We start from the raw sequence: 17694 nt of genomic DNA on the forward strand, positions 1-17694 counted from the left end.
GCCCCCTGTCTGTTCGGTAAACCTCTGGCCCCCTGTCTGTCCGGTAAACCTCTGGCCCCCTGTCTGTCCGGTAAACCTCTGGCCCCCTGTCTGTCCGGTAAACCTCTGGCCCCCTGTCTGTCCGGTAAACCTCTAGCCCCCTGTCTGTCCGGTAAACCTCTAGCCCCCATGCTCAAATAGACACAGACTCCCCTGGAATAAGACTTCCTCAGGTGGAGCAGTTAGTTCTCAGGTTACATAGACTATGGATGTGTCCAAATGGCACCCTATTCCCTATGTAGTGCACTACCTTTGAGCATGGCCCATAGGGCTCCGGTCAAAAGCAGTGCACTGTATAGGGAATAGGGTGCCATTTGGGATGCGGCCCATTTCAACCTTTTGGAGCCTGAATAAAATTAGCCCAGCCTGGAGCAGAGTAGCATCCCATCCAAAATCAATGGGATGCATCATACATAAGCACAGTAGCACACACATCGTTTATGTGTGATGTATAAAGTGGCAGACCATAGCTGTTAGGTATTCCCAGTGCTGTTTTAGGGGCTGATCCTGGATCCGTCCTGTTCTGTCACAGCACCCTAAATGGCATGCTATTCCCTATAAAGTGCAGTACTTTTGACCATGGCCCAGGGTGGTCAAAGGTAGTGCACTATGTAGGGAATTGTGTGGTCAAAAGTTAAATGAATAACGTGCCATTTCAGAGCCATCCCAGGTGCCCATCCCTCATCGTCGATCCGTCTCCTTGGCGATGCGTAGAGGTGATACTCCATCAGGGAAATTGATTAGTCTCATTGGCTGGCTAATTTATTGATGGTTGTCCTCTCCCTGGGATAATGAGTGTATTATTGATGGTTGTCCTCTGCCAGGGATAATGAGTGTATTATTGATGGTTGTCCTCTCCCAGGGATAATGAGTGTATTATTGATGGTTGTCCTCTCCCAGGGATAATGTGTATTATTGATGATCGTCCTCTCCCAGGGATAATGTGTATTATTGATGATCGTCCTCTCCCAGGGATAATGTGTATTATTGATGATCGTCCTCTCCCAGGGATAATGAGTGTATTATTGATGATCGTCCTCTCCCAGGGATAATGTGTATGGCCCTTCAGTGATTGATGTGTTGGCGGGCCGATAGAGGGAGCCCTCTCTGTCTGCATTCCTCCTCAATGTAGAACCTGACCTGTTATGAGTCACACAGTCACATGGTTTTGTCCCAAATGGCACCCTATTTCCTATGTAGTGTACTACTTTTGACCAGAGCCCTATGGGTCCTGGTCAAAAGTAGTGTGCTATATAGGTAATGGAGTGGTATTTGGGATATAGCCACAGTCACACCATTGACCGATGTGAGGAGAATGGAGACTGGTGGGATGTTGTGACTGACATCCTAAGTACAGTACCAGTCAAAAGTTTTAGAACACCTACTCATTCAATGGTTTTTCTTTATTTTTACTATTTTCTACATTGTAGAATAATAGTGAAGACATCAAAACTATGAAATAACACTTATGGAATCATGTAGTAACCAAAAAAGTGTTAAACAAATCAAAGTATATTTTACATTTGACATTTTAGTCATTTAGCAGATGCTCTTATCCAGAGCGACTTACAGTTAGTGAGTGCATACATTTTTCATACTTATTTTAAATTTGAGATTCTTGAAATAGCCACCCTTTGCCTTCATGACAGCTTTGCACACTCTTGGCATTCTCTCAACCAACTTCCTGAGGTATGTGTCACATCCATATGTGTTATTTCATAGTTGTGATGTCTTCACTATTATTCTACATTGTAGAAAATAGTAAAAATAAAGAAAAACAAGTAGGTGTGTCCAAACTTTTGACTGGTAGTGTACGTCCTACCATGCAGGCACGTGAATATGGAGGCTATAAGGCTGATACTGCTGCAGACAGGCACGTTAATATGGAGGCTATAAGGCTGATACTGCTGCAGACAGGCACGTTAATATGGAGGCTATAAGGCTGATACTGCTGCAGACAGGCACGTTAATATGGAGGCTATAAGGCTGATACTGCTGCAGACAGGCACGTTAATATGGAGGCTATAAGGCTGATACTGCTGCAGACAGGCACGTTAATATGGAGGCTATAAGGCTGATACTGCTGCAGACAGGCACGTTAATATGGAGGCTATAAGGCTGATACTGCTGCAGACAGGCACGTTAATATGGAGGCTATAAGGCTGATACTGCTGCAGACAGGCACGTTAATATGGAGGCTATAAGGATGATACTGCTGCAGACAGGCACGTTAATATGGAGGCTATAAGGCTGATACTGCTGCAGACAGGCACGTTAATATGGAGGCTATAAGGCTGGAGGAGGAGGAGAGAGGATGGAGGAGGAGGGAGGAGGAGAGATGGAGGAGGAGGGAGGTTAAGGGAGGAGAAGAGATGAGGGAGGAGGAGAGATGGAGGTTAAGGGAGGAGAAGAGATGAGGGAGGAGGAGAGATGGAGGAGGAGGGAGGAAAAGGGAGGAGAAGAGATGAGGGAGGGGGAAGGAGGAGGAGAGATGAGGGAGGAGGAGGAGGATAGATGAGGAGGGAGGAGGAGAGATGATGGAGGGGGAAGGAGGAGGAGAGAGGAGAGAGGAGGAGGAAGGAGGAAGGAGGAGGAGGAAGGATGGAGGAGGAAGGAGGAGGAGAGAGGAAAGATGAGGGATGCCTAGGATGTCTTTGTGTCTGTGTCTAGGGAGACATGTCTGTTGTAACTACTACTACTACTACTACTACTACTACTACTACTACTACTACTACTACTACTACTACTACTACTACTACTCTCTAGAGAGAGCCACCACCATGTCTGTATATGAGTCTATAGCATCATGGGCCCAGTCTGCGTCCAACTGGCACCCTATTCCTTAGATAGTGCACCTTTCGACCAGGGCCCATAGGCCCACATATAGTAAGCAGTTCACTAAATAGGGAATAGGGTCCCTGACACACAGCCCCTCTCCCTCCATTAGAGGTCACCTGATCCCACCCAACCCTCCAGGCCTTAGCCTGCTGAGAGGACACCTGAGACCACCCAACCCTCCAGGCCCTAGCCTGCTGAGAGGACACCTGATCCCACCCAATCATCCAGGCCCTGGCCTGCTGAGAGGACACCTGATCCCACCCAACCCTCCAGGCCCTAGCCTGCTGAGAGGACACCTGATCCCACCCAACCCTCCAGGCCCTGGCCTGCTGAGAGGACACCTGATCCCACTCAACCCTCCAGGCCCTAGCCTGCTGAGAGGACACCTGATCCCACCCAACCCTCCAGGCCCTAGCCTGCTGAGAGGACACCTGATCCCACCCAACCCCTCCAGGCCCTAGCCTGCTGAGAGGACACCTGATCCCACCCAACCCTCCAGGCCCTAGCCTGCTGAGAGGACACCTGATCCCACCCAACCCTCCAGGCCCTAGCCTGCTGAGAGGACACCTGATCCCACCCAACCCTCCAGGCCCTAGCCTGCTGAGAGGACACTTGATCCCACCCAACCCTCCAGGCCCTAGCCTGCTGAGAGGACACCTGATCCCACCCAACCCTCCAGGCCCTGGCCTGTTGAGAGGACACCTGATCCCACCCAACTCTCCAGGCCCTGACCTGCTGAGAGGACACCTGGTCCCACCCAACCCTCCAGGCCCTGGCCTGCTGAGAGGACACCTGATCCCACCCAACCCTCCAGGCCCTGGCCTGCTGAGAGGACACCTGATCCCACCCAACCCTCCCGGCCCTAGCCTGCTGAGAGAAAACTTGATCCCACCCAACCCTCCAGGCCCTAGCCTGCTGAGAGGACACTTGATCCCACCCAACCCTCCAGGCCCTAGCCTGCTGAGAGGACACTTGATCCCACCCAACCCTCCAGGCCCTAGTCTGCTGAGAGGAAACTTGATCCCACCCAACCCTCCAGGCCCTAGCCTGCTGAGAGGACACTTGATCCCACCCAACCCTCCAGGCCCTAGACTGCTGAGAGGAAACTTGATCCCACCCAACCCTCCAGGTCCTGGCCTGCTGAGAGGGAGTGTCACGGTTTCGGCCGAGGCGGCTCCTCCTCCTTGTTCGGGCAGGTTTCGCCGGTCGTCGTCTCCGGAGTACTAGCTGCCACCGCTCTATGTTTCTTGTTTGATTGGTTTTGTCTGTTAGTCACACCTGTTTTGTGTTATGTCTCATTTAGCACCCTATTTAGTTTCCTTGTTGATAGTTTAGTGTTGTGTGTAATTGGTCGTGTCGTGTTGTTGCGCTACCCGTGTCGGTACGCTATTTTCATAGCTTCCTCCTTGTGTTTAGGAGAGTATTTTCGCACCTGTGTGTGCGCTCGCTTATTTACGCCTGTGTGCGTCCTTTTGCCTCCGGGCTGTTTGGATTATTTTTGTGTGCTCTAGTAAAGTCTTGTTGGACTTATCCTCTGCTTCCTGCGCCTGATTCTACACCACACCAATCCACAGCAACGTGACAGAATTACACACCACACATGGAATCAGCAGGAGCACCCATCGACATCATGGAGGAGTGTCTCCTTGGTCAAGAGCACCGAATCAACCAGATCGGGCACGCCTTGGAGGGCGTCATGGACACCCTTCGTCGATGGGAAACCAGCGGGGTTCCCACAGCCCCACCTATCGCACCATCACCACCGGACAGCCAGCCCGTCCATCGACCGGAACCCAGTGGGATTCGGCTCTCGCTCCCGAGGGCGTACGACGGCACCGCTGCCGGGTGTCAGGGGTTCCTCTTACAAGTGGAGCTCTACCTTGCCACCATACACCCGGCGCCCTCGGGATACGAGAGCGTTTCCGCCCTCATCTCCTGTCTCACCGGCAAGGCGTTGGAGTGGGCCAACGCCGAATGGAGGGGAATAGACGCCGCCACAGTCACCTATGCGGAGTTCTCCCGCCGCTTCCGTGCAGTCTTCGACCATCCACCAGAGGGAAGGCGGCGGGGGGAGCGTCTATTCCACCTCCGACAGGGGATGAGGAGCGCTCAAGAGTTTGCGCTGGAGTTCCGGACTCTAGCGGCTGATGCTGGGTGGAATGAGAGGGCCCTCATAGACCACTTTAGATGTAGCCTTCGGGAGGACCTCCGCAGGGAGTTAGCATGCAGGGACACTACACTAACATTTGACCAGCTGGTGGACATGGCCATTCGACTGGACACCCTGCTTGCGACCCGCGGGACGTCCCAGGTGGGGGCCTCCCATTCCACCCTCCAGCGCCTCCGAGCAGAGTCCGATGGAGCTTGGAGGTGCTGGCGCTAGAGGGAGAAGAGGTAGGAGCCCGAGGGGGGCAGTCTCCTGCACCAAGTGTGGCCGCGGAGGGCACACCGCTGCTAGGTGCTGGGGAGGGTCCCCTGGTGAGGGAGATGGCAGGTCATACAGTGGGGAGTCCTCCCAGGTGAGTAGGCGCCCTACTTACCCAGAGCTTTCTGTCGTACACATTACATTACCTGTTTGTTTCCCACAGGTTGCACCTCGTTCCCAGCATAAGGCGCTAGTCGATTCAGGCGCAGCTGGGAATTTTGTAGATCGGAAATTCTGTGTTAAGTTAGGGATTCCCCTCCTTCCAGTCGAAAAGCCCTTTCCTGTACATGCCTTAGATAGTCGGTCCGTTAGGATCTGGGTTGATTGGGGAGGTCACAGCGCCACTTAGGATGATGACGCAGGGGGTCATGAGGAGACGATTCAACTCTATCTGATCGACTCTCCCTGCGTATCCGGTGGTACTGGGGCTTCCCTGGTTGATTACCCATGATCCTACTATTTCGTGGCGAGAGAAGGCTCTTAAAGGGTGGTCTGCTCAGTGTGAGGGGTTATGTCTGGGTGTTTCCGTGGGGGCGACCTCGGTGGAGAGTCCGAACCAGATGCCAGCACTGCACATTCCTCCTGAGTATGAGGATTTGGCGCTCGTGTTTAGTAAGACCAGAGCGGCACGGTTGCCACCTCATAGACAGGGGGATTGTGCGATAGACCTCCAGACAGGAGCCGCGCTTCCGCGGAGCCATGTGTATCCTTTGTCACAGGAGGAGAAAAGGGCAATGGAAACTTACATTGCCGAGTCTCTGAGACAGGGATACATACCGGTCCCTCCACTTCTCCCGCGTCCTCAAGCTTCTTTTTTGTGAAGAAAAAGGATGGAGGTTTGCGTCCGTGTATTGATTACCGCGGTCTCAATCAGGTAACTGTGAAATATAGTTATCCACTCCCGCTGATTGGGACCATGACGGAGTCATTACACGGGGCACGGTTCTTCACAAAATTGGACCTCAGGAGCGCGTATAACTTGGTGCGCATTAGGGAGGCGATGAGTGGAAGACAGCATTTAGTACTACCTCCGGCCATTACGAGTATCTCGTCATGCCATATGGGTTAATGAATGCTCCATCAGTCTTCCAATCGTTTGTAGATGAAATTTTCCGGGACATGCAGGCGCAGGGAGTAGTGGTGTACATAGATGATATTCTTGTGTACAGTTCTACTCGGGCCGAGCATGTAGCCCTGGTGCGCAGGGTATTGAGGAGACTGTTGGAGCATGACCTGTATGTCAAAGCTGAGAAATGTCTGTTCTTTCAGGAGTCAGTTTCCTTTTTGGGTTACCAGTTGTCTGCGTCAGGGGTGAGAATGGAGGTGGACCGAGTGGCAGCCGTGCGTAATTGGCAAACCCCAACTACGGTTAAAGAGGTGCAGCGGTTCTTGGGTTTTGCGAATTACTACCGGAGGTTTATCCGGGGGTTTTGGACAGGTGGCAGCTCCCATAACGTCTCTTCTGAAGGGGGGGTCCGGTGCGCTTGCAGTGGTCGGCTGAGGCGGACAGGGCCTTTGGGAGACTGAAGGACCTGTTTACCTCGGCTCCGGTGTTGGCGCACCCGGATCCCACTTTACCCTTCCAAGTTGAGGTGGACGCGTCTGAGGCCGGTATCGGGGCAGTTCTTTCTCAACGATCCGGTACACCACCTAAGCTCCGCCCCTGTGCTTTTTATTCTAAGAAGCTCAGTCCGGCGGAGCGGAATTATGACGTAGGGGACAGGGAGCTGTTAGCCGTAGTACAGGCCCTAAAGGTGTGGAGGCATTGGCTTGAGGGGGCTCAGCACCCTTTCCTCATTCTGACCGACCATCGTAACCTGGAATACATTCGGGCAGCTAGGAGACTGAATCCTCGCCAGGCTCGATGGACTATGTTTCTCGCCCGGTTTGTGTTCAAGATCACTTACATCCCTGGGTCCCAGAACGGGAAGGCAGATGCTCTGTCCCGTCGGTATGACACGGAGGAGAGGTGCGTGGAGTCCATTCCCATACTACCGGAGTCTTGTCTGGTGGCACCGGTGGTGTGGGAGGTCGATGCGGAGATCGAGCGGGCGGTTACGCACCGACCCTAGTCCTCCACAGTGTCCGGTGGGTCGGGCGTACGTCCCGCTCGAGGTCCGGGATCGGCTGATTTATTGGGCTCACACGTCCCCCTCCTCTGGACATCCAGGTATTGGCCGGACAGTGCACTGCCTTAGTACGAAGTACTGGTGGCCAACGTTAGCCAGGGATGTGAGGGTTTATGTCTCCTCCTGCTCAGTGTGTGCCCAGTGTAAGGCGCCCAGACACTTGCCCAGGGGTAAATTACAGCCCCTGCCCGTTCCACAACGACCCTGGTCTCACCTCTCGGTGGATTTTGTTACCGATCTTCCCTCCTCACAGGGGAATACCACCATCCTGGTCGTTGTGGATCGGTTCTCGAAGGCCTGTCGTCTCCTTCCCATGCCGGGTCTTCCTACTGCCCTACAGACCGCTGAGGCTCTATTTACTCACGTCTTCCGGCATTACGGGGTGCCCGAGGATATAGTGTCCGATCGAGGCCCCCAGTTTACCTCCAGAGTCTGGAGAGCATTTATGGAACGTTTGGGGGTCTCGGTGAGCCTTACCTCGGGTTACCACCCGGAGAGTAATGGGCAGGTCGAACGAGTCAACCAGGATGTGGGTAGGTTTCTGAGGTCATACTGTCAGGGCCGGCCGGAGGAGTGGGCGAGATATGTGCCCTGGGCCGAGATGGCACAGAACTCTCTCCGCCACTCCTCCACGAGACTAACCCCTTTCCAGTGTGTGTTAGGGTACCAGCCGGTTCTGGCACCGTGGCATGAGAGCCAGATCGAGGCCCCCGCTGTGGATGAGTGGGTGCGGCGCTCGGAGGAGAACGTGGAACGCTGCACACGTCCATCTGCAGCGTGCCATACGTCGACAGAAGACGAGCGCCGACCTACACCGCAGTGAGGGGCCAGTGTACGCACCTGGAGATCGAGTCTGGCTCTCAACCAGAAACCTGCCCCTCCGCCTGCCCTGCCGGAAGCTGGGTCGGCGGTTTGTGGGGGCCTTTTAAAGTCCTGAGGAGATTGAACGAGGTGTGTTACAGGTTAGAACTACCTATTGATTACAAGAATATTAACCCCTCGTTCCATGTGTCTCTCCTCAGGCCGGTGGTAGCTGGTCCACTCCAGGACTTTGAGATTGAGGAGACTCCTCCGCCCCCGTTGGACATCGAGGGGGCTCCGGCGTACACTGTTCGGACCATCCTGGATTCGAGACGCCGGATGGGGGTCTCCAATATCTCGTGGAGTGGGAGGGTGCAGTCCGGAGGAGCGGTGCTGGGTGCCGAGGAGGGACATTCTGGATCCGTCCCTGATGACCGAATTCCATCGTGGTCATCCTACGCGCCCTGCTCCGCGTCCTCCTGGTCGTCCCCGAGGCCGGAGGCGGCGCGCGGCTGGAGGCGGCGCGCGGCTGGAGGCGGCGCGCGGCTGGAGCCGCGCGTCAGGGGGGGGGGTACTGTCACGGTTTCGGCCGAGGCGGCTCCTCCTCCTTGTTCGGGCAGGTTTCGCCGGTCGTCGTCTCCGGAGTACTAGCTGCCACCGCTCTATGTTTCTTGTTTGATTGGTTTTGTCTGTTAGTCACACCTGTTTTGTGTTATGTCTCATTTAGCACCCTATTTAGTTTCCTTGTTGTTAGTTTAGTGTTGTGTGTAATTGGTCGTGTCGTGTTGTTGCGCTACCCGTGTCGGTACGCTATTTTCATAGCTTCCTCCTTGTGTTTAGGAGAGTATTTTCGCACCTGTGTGTGCGCTCGCTTATTTACGCCTGTGTGCGTCCTTTTGCCTCCGGGCTGTTTGGATTATTTTTGTGTGCTCTAGTAAAGTCTTGTTGGACTTATCCTCTGCTTCCTGCGCCTGATTCTACACCACACCAATCCTCAGCAACGTGACAGGGAGAGAGCAGAGAGGAGCGGGCCCAGGAAATGGCTCCATAATGGTTATTAGACTGAGCTCTGTGACCCCCATGTACTTAGAGCCTTTATAAAGAGCTCCAGCTCTCTTTGAGCCATTATAAAGTAGCTTGCTCTACTACGGTCTGTAAGCGATACAGCAGGTTGCATCTGATTTACATGGTTGACTTTATGAAGATGTCTGGCCTTAAGAGGCTTTAACAGAACTTGAGGAGGCAGAAGGAAGTAGAAGGACTTTATAAAGATGTCTGGCTTTTACTTTACTTCACATATTCTCTATTGTTCTCATTTGGTGTAAATGAAATAGTGTATTTGTGTGAGCATTGTGCGCTTCAGTGTGTGTACGTGTGTGTGTACGTGTGTGTGTACGTGTGTGTGTACATGTGTGTGTTTACGTGTGTACGTGTGTGTATGTACGTGTGTGTGTGTGTATGTATGTGTGTAACGTGTGCCCCTTCCTGGCAGCCTGACTGGCATTCAGCACGTCTGTCTTCTCATTGGTCATTGGGAAGTACATCTCAGGCACAGCAGAACAACCCAACTCAAAACTCTAATATGAGGCACACCAACACAACCCTATCCCTCTCTCCAACCACATGCATACCCTCATTTGGAGAAGGAACGGAACGCAGACTGAGAGGAAACACAGTGTGAGCTATTGCAGTATATCTCTGCTGTGTAGAGGGCCATTGCCTAAATACATTAAAAATAACACACATGTCAAAAATATTGTGATGTTCAGACACTCATGGTAACCAATCATTATCCACTCATGGTAACCAATCATTATCCACTCATGGTAACCAATCATTATCCACTCATGGTAACCAATCATTATCTAAGTTCCCTCTCAGTTCACTGGTGTGAATTAGGGTGCATAGTAAGTTTTCAGGCAGTCACTTCAAAAAGTAACTAGTTGATTATTTGTGAAACAAAACCTGTTCTCCAGTACCCTGGGCTTATCACCTGCCCAAGACCTGTTCTCCAGTACCCTGGGCTTATCACCTGACCAAAACCTGTTCTCCAGTACCCTGGGCTTATCATCTACCCAAAACCTGTTCTCCAGTACCCTGGGCTTATCACCTGCCCAAGACCTGTTCTCCAGTACCCTGGGTTTATCACCTGCCCAAGACCTGTTCTCCAGTACCCTGGGTTTATCACCTGCCCAAGACCTGTTCTCCAGTACCCTGGGCTTATCACCTGCCCAAGACCTGTTCTCCAGTACCCTGGGTTTATCACCTGCCCAAGACCTGTTCTCCAGTACCCTGGGCTTATCACCTGCCCAAGACCTGTTCTCCAGTACCCTGGGCTTATCACCTGCCCAAATGCTCCAGCTCAGTGGTTGTGTCACAAAAGGCACCCTGTTCCCTAATAGGTCACTACTTTTGACCAGAGCCCAATGAGCCCTGGGCCCTGGTCAAAAGTAGTGCACTATAAAGGGGTGCCATTTAGGATGCAGGAAGTGACTCCCAGCCAGATCCCCTGCCTAGAGCAGTAATAGAACCCTAAAACCTCTCTCCATTCTCCTTTGTTGTTGTCTCTCCCTGCCATCTTCCTCTGGGCGGGGGGCGTGGGAGATGGAGACTGTGCCTCTTTGCCACAATGTTGATAAGACTTCACTTAGTGCCTTGAAACACCTCTGATTATTTCCCTGCCTCACGTCGACCGCACCCTCCCTTCCTCCTGCCTGCTCTATGCCTTTCTCTTCCAGACATCTACAAGGCAATACAGTCCGCTGGGTCTAGGTTGGCAGCTCAAATCAGGATTAATGGGATGCTTTTAAGTGGCTAAGACTCTTGAAATGTGCTCTTTTGTAGTGTCAGAAAGGTCAAACCCCAAATCGTGGTTTTCATCTGATGTGGAGGCTTTGAATTGCTTAGTGTACAAGCCTCTGTCTTCAGCGGATGATAACACAAAGGTGTGTGTGTGTGGGTGCGTGTGCGTGTGTGTGGGTGCGTGTGCGTGTGTGTGTGTTTGAGTGTGTGTGTGGGAAACATTTCCTCTGAGTGTGTTTGTAAAAGAGAGAGTGTTTTACAGTGATTGTGAATGTTTTTTGGTTTGTTTTTATTGATGTGTTCACTAGAAATGAGTTTTAAAGCTGCACTTTTATCTAACATTCTCTCCCCCTTCCTCTCTCTCTCCTTCTCTGTCACCGCCCCCTCCCCTCCCCCTCTATCTACCAGAGGCCTTTGAGTTGGTGTTGCGTCTTGGCCGTAACTCGACCCTGCTGGTGCTGAAGGCGGAGTTCCCAGGGCTGGGGGGCGGGGCCCAGGGGGCGGTGGGTCAGCTCTTCCTGGATGTGTCTCTCTACATCCTGGGCTCAGACTCCAGCGTGGAACACATGGTCCAGGCCTTCTTCACCCGCCTCTTCCCCTTGACCTACCGACGCCTGCTGGGGGGTGGCGCAGCACCCATATCTGAGGAATGCCTGCGGGGGGCGTGGAAGGACTCCATAGCGTTCGGCCCCTACCCTAAACTCATGATGACTCGTTTGTCACGCTCCCTCCTGGCCACGCGCGTCTTCCTGCAGGCGCTGAACCTGGGCATTGAGGTGGTCAACACCACTGACCACCTGCGCCCGGGGAGGGACTGTGGGCGCGCCCTGCTAAGGCTGTGGTACTGCCCACACTGCCAGGGCCTGCTGGGGGCCCCGGCCTGTAAAGGGTTTTGCCAGGCTGTGATGGCAGGGTGCCTGGGGGGCGCATCAGAGATACAGCCCCACTGGAGGGGGTACGTGGAGGGGCTAGGGAAGTTGGCGGGGGCCATGAGGGGGGAGCATGACATGGAGGCTGTGATAATGAGGTTACATGTGCTGATCAGACTGGCCCTCAGACACGCTGTCAATGCACGCCCCCGCCTACACGCACTGGTGAGTAACAAGCAAACATACGCTCGCACGCACACACTGAGCTGCCACCTCATCTATAACACCTACAGCCACCTGAACGGACGAGTCCCTCACAGACACACTAACAGCCATATCAACATGCTGAGTCCCTCACCGACACACTAACAGCCATATCAACATGCTGAGTCCCTCACAGACACACTGACAGCCATATCAACATGCTGAGTCCCTCACCGACACACTAACAGCCATATCAACATGCTGAGTCCCTCACAGACACACTAACAGCCATATCAACATGCTGAGTCCCTCACCGACACACTAACAGCCATATCAACATGCTGAGTCCCTCACAGACACACTGACAGCCATATCAACATGCTTTGTCCCTCACAGACACACTAACAGCCATATCAACATGCTGAGTCCCTCACAGACACACTAACAGCCATATCAACATGCTGAGTCGCTCACAGACACACTAACAGCCATATCAACATGCTGAGTCCCTCTGACACACTAACAGCCATATCAACATGCTGAGTCCCTCTAAGACACACTAACAGCCATATCAACATTCTTAGTCCCTCACAGACACACTAACAGCCATATCAACATGCTGAGTCCCTCACAGACACACTAACAGCCATATCAACATGCTGAGTCCCTCTGACACACTAACAGCCATATCAACATGCTGAGTCCCTCTAAGACACACTAACAGCCATATCAACATTCTTAGTCCCTCACAGACACACTAACAGCCATATCAACATGCTGAGTCCCTCACAGACACACTAACAGCCATATCAACATGCTGAGTCCCTCACAGACACACTAACAGCCATATCAACATGCTGAGTCCCTCACAGACACACTAACAGCCATATCAACATGCTGAGTCCCTCTGACACACTAACAGCCATATCAACATGCTGAGTCGCTCACTTTTTTATTTTATTTTTATTTCACCTTTATTTAACCAGGTAAGCCAGTTGAGAACAGGTTCTCATTTACAACTGCGACCTGGCCAAGATAAAGCAAAGTAGTGCAATAAAAACAACACAGAGTTACATATGGGGTAAAGAAAAAAACATAAAGTCAGAAAATACAACAGAAAATATATATACAGTGTGTGCAAATGTAGCAAGTTATGGAGGTAAGGCAATAAATGGGCTATAGTGCAGAATAATTACAATAGTATTAACACTGGCATGCTAGATGTGCAAGAGATTATGTGCAAATAGAGATACTGGGGTGCAAAAGAGCAAATTAAATAACAATATAGGGATGAGGTAGTTGGGTGGGCTAATTTCAGATGGGCTGTGTACAGGTGCAGTGATCGGTAAGGTGCTCTGACAACTGATGCTTAAAGTTATTGGGGGAGATAAGAGTCTCCAGCTTCAGAGATTTTTGCAATTCGTTCCAGTCATTGGCAGCAGAGAACTGGAAGGAATGGCGGCCAAAGGAGGTGTTGGCTTTGGGAATGACCAGTGAGATATACCTGCTGGAGCGCAGACTACGGGTGGGTGCTGCTATGGTGACCAATGAGCTAAGATAGGGCGGGGATTTGCCTAGCAGTGATTTATAGATGGCCTGGAGCCAGTGGGTTTGACGACGGCAACATGTAGTGAGGACCAGCCAACAAGAGCGTACAGGTCACAGTGGTGGGTAGTGTATGGGGCTTTGGAGACAAAACGGATGGCACTGTGATAGACTACATCCAATTTGCTGAGTAGAGTGTTGGAGGCTATTTTGTAAATGACATCGCCGAAGTCAAGGATCGGTAGGATAGTCAGTTTTACGAGGGCATGTTTGGCAGCATGAGTGAAGGAGGCTTTGTTGCGAAATAGGAAGCCGATTCTAGATTTAACTTTGGATTGGAGATTCTTTATGTGAGTCTGGAAGTTGAGTTTACAGTCTAACCAGACACCTAGATATTTGTAGTTGTCCACATACTCTAGGTCAGACCCGTCGAGAGTGGTGATTCTAGTCGGGTGGGCGGGTGCTAGCAGCGTTCGATTGAAAAGCATGCATTTAGTTTTACTAGTGTTTAAGAGCAGTTGAAGGCTACTGAAGGATTGTTGTATGGCATTGAAGCTCGTTTGGAGGTTTGTTAACACAGTGTCCAATGAAGGGCCAGATGTATACAAAATGGTGTCGTCTGCGTAGAGGTGGATCTGAGAGTCACCAGCAGCAAGAGCGACATCATTGATATACACGGAGAAAAGTGTCGGCCCAAGAATTGAACCCTGTGGCACCCCCCATAGAGACTGCCATAGGTCCAGACAACAGGCCCTCCGATTTGACACACTGAACTCTATCTGAGAAGTAGTTGGTGAACCAGGCGAGGCAGTCATTTGAGAAACCAAGGCTATTTAGTCTGCCAATAAGAATGCGGTGGTTGACAGAGTCGAAAGCCTTGGCCAGGTCGATGAAGACGGCTGCACAGTACTGTCTATTATCAATCGCGGTTATAATATCGTTTAGGACCTTGAGCGTGGCTGAAGTGCACCCGTGACCAGCTCGAAACCGGATTGCATAGCGGAGAAGGTACGGTGGTATTCGAAATGGTCGATGATCTGTTTGTTAACTTGGCTTTCGAATACTTTCGAAAGGCAGGGCAGGATGGATATAGGTCTGTAGCAGTTTGGATCTAGAGTGTCACCCCCTTTGAAGAGGGGGATGACCGCGGCAGCTTTCCAATCTCTGGGGATCTCAGACGTTATGAAAGAGAGGTTGAACAGACTAGTAATAGGGGTTGCGACAATTTCGGCGGCTAGTTTTAGGAAGAAAGGGTCCAGATTGTCTAGCCCAGCTGATTTGTAGGGGTCCAGATTTTGCAGCGCTTTCAAAACATCAACTGTCTGAATTTGTGTGAAGGAGAAGCGGGGGGCATGGGCAAGTTGCAGCAGAGGGTGCAGAGTTGGTGGCCGGGTTAGTGGTAGCCAGATGGAAAGCATGGCCAGCTGTAGCAAAATGCTTGTTGAAATTCTCGATTATTGTAGATTTATCGGTGGTGATAGTGTTTCCTAGCCTCAGTGCAGTGGGCAGCTGGGAGGAAGTGCTCTTATTCTCCATGGACTTTACAGTGTCCCAAAACTTTTTGGAGTTAGTGCTACAGGATGCAAATTTCTGCTTGAAAAAGTTAGCCTTTGCTTTCCTGACTGCTTGTGTATATTGGTTCCTAACTTCCCTGAAAAGTTGCATATCGCGGGGCTATTTGATGCTAATGCTGTACGCCACAGGATGTTTTTGTGCTGGTCAAGGGCAGTCAAGTCTGAGGAGAACCAGGGGCTATATCGGTTCTTAGTTCTGTATTTTTGAATGGGGCATGTTTATTTAAGATTGAGAGGAAATTACTTTTAAGGAACAACCAGGCATCCTCTACTGACGGAATGAGATCTATATCCATCCAGGATACCTGGGCCAGGTCAATTAGGAAGGCCTCCTCGCTAAAGTGTTTTAGGGAGCGTTTGACAGTGATGAGGGGTGGTCGTTTGACCGCGGACCCGTTACGGACGCAGGCAATAAGGCAGTGATCGCTGAGATCCTGGTTGAAGACAGCTGAGGTGTATTTAGAGGGTATATTAGTCAGGATGATATCTATGAGGGTACCCATGTTTAAGGATTTAGGGTTGTACCTGGTAGGTTCGTTGATAATTTGCGTGAGGTTGAGGGCATCTAGCTTGGATTGTAGGATGGCTGGGGTATTAAGCATATCCCAATTTAGGTCACCAAGCAGTACAAACTCAGAGGATAAATGGGGGCAATCAATTCACATATGGTGTCCAGGGCACAGCTGGGGGCTGAGGGGGGTCTGTAGCAAGCGGCAACAGTGAGAGACTTATTTCTGGAAAGGTGGATTTTTAGAAGTAGAAGCTCAAACTGTTTGGGCACAGACCTGGATAGTATGATAGAGCTCTGCAGGCTATCTCTACAGTAGATTGCAACTCCACCCCCTTTGGCAGTTCTATCTAGACGGAAAATGTTATAGTTGGGGATGGAAATTTCAGAATTTTTGGTGGCCTTCCTGAGCCAGGATTCAGACACTGCTAGAACATCAGGGTTGGCAGAGTGTGCTAACGCAGTGAATAACTCAAACTTAGGAAGTAGACTTCTGATATTTATGTGCAAGAAACCAAGACTTTTGCGATTACAGAAGTCAACAAATGATAGCTCCTGGGAGTAGGAGTGATACTGGGGGCTACAGGGCCTGGGTTAGCCTCTACATCACCAGAGGAACAGAGGAGGACTAGAATAAGGATACGGCTAAAGGCTTTAAGAACTGGTCTTCTAGTGCGTTGGGTACATAGAATAAAGGGGGCAGATTTCCGGGTGTTATAGAAAAGATTCAGGGCATTATGAACAGACAAGGATATGGAAGGACATGAGTAAAGTGGAGGCAAACCTAAGCGTTGGGTAACACTGAAAGAGATAGTATCTCTAGAGGCATAAATTGAGTCGGTCTGTGAGTGTATGGGTGGAGGGACAAAGGGGCTAACAAGGCAGGTTCAGCTAGGCTGGGGGGTCTACAGTGATATAGTACAATTAGAAATAACCGAAACAACAATAAACTAACCATGTTTGGGCTGAGGCTAAACATAAACAGGATGTAGTACCGTAAAAGGAACAGTCCAGCAGATATCAGCTGTATAGCTGAGTTATCACAAGGTCCGGTGGTGAAGCGCCAGTGAGCAAGAGGCCACGGCTAGCGTGTGCTACGTCCGTTTTGTTGTAGCCAGCTGGTAGCGACGGAAAAACTGATATGTTCTGGGTCGACAACGCGCAGTGCTGACTGTCCGAATATCCGGCGATCAATGTCCAGTGATTAAAACCAATCCCGCGGAAAAAAAAAAAAATCAAATGTTCTGGGTGAAACACCGCCAGCTGTGGCCAATAGCAAGTAGCTAGTTCAGTAGCTAGTTCAGTTTAGTGAGTAAGCGTGTGCTAACGGGCCAGGGCTAGCAGATGGATGGAATCTTCGTGGTTACGTCGTAACCACATCAGACGATTTCGTCGGCAGACCAGTCGTGTAGGATCGGCGGGGCTCGCGTCAATCCTAGGTGGTCCCGTCCAGTTGATAGAGAGGTAGATAGCCGGGAGATGGGCCTAGCTCAGGTTGATTAGCCAGACCACAGCGTCCGTTTTGTTGTAGCCAGCTGGTGGCGATGAATCCGGAGTTAGAGGTCCAGTGAATCCGGGCGGAAGAACTGATATGTTCTGGGTCGATAACGCGCTGTGCAGACTGGCCGAATATCCGGTGATCAATGTCCAGTGATTAAAATTAATCCTGCGGAAAAAAAATCCTATGTTCTGGGTGAAACACCGCTAGCCGTGGCTAATAGCAAGTAGCTAGTTAGCTGGCTAGCTAGTTTCAACTGGAGATTCTAGATTCTGGATAAAAGGTAAGTCAATAATAGAATCCGTTCCACATTGAGTGAGGCAGGTTGCAGGAAAGTATATTTTGTAGAAGGATGAAAAGTCTGATAGGGAAATATGTACGAAAAATACAAAAAACTGGGTATTTACAGGCTATTTACAGACACACGACAGAAACAAGACTGCACTACTTCGCCATCTTGGA

At 51.1% G+C, this 17694-nt stretch overlaps 1 protein-coding gene across 1 annotated transcript in view; it reads left to right on the forward strand.

Annotated features, from left to right (window-relative positions):
* Positions 1–17694, forward strand: part of gpc3 (glypican 3) — a 329459-nt gene that overhangs the window by 114991 nt on the left and 196774 nt on the right. Inside the window, exon 3 of the mRNA XM_045205789.1 lies at positions 11443–12128. Coding sequence (XP_045061724.1) covers positions 11443–12128 — 686 coding nt within the window. The remainder of the gene's footprint in view (positions 1–11442; positions 12129–17694) is intronic.

This window comes from Coregonus clupeaformis, chromosome 2 (assembly GCF_020615455.1).
Source record: "Coregonus clupeaformis isolate EN_2021a chromosome 2, ASM2061545v1, whole genome shotgun sequence".
NCBI lineage: Eukaryota > Metazoa > Chordata > Actinopteri > Salmoniformes > Salmonidae > Coregonus > Coregonus clupeaformis.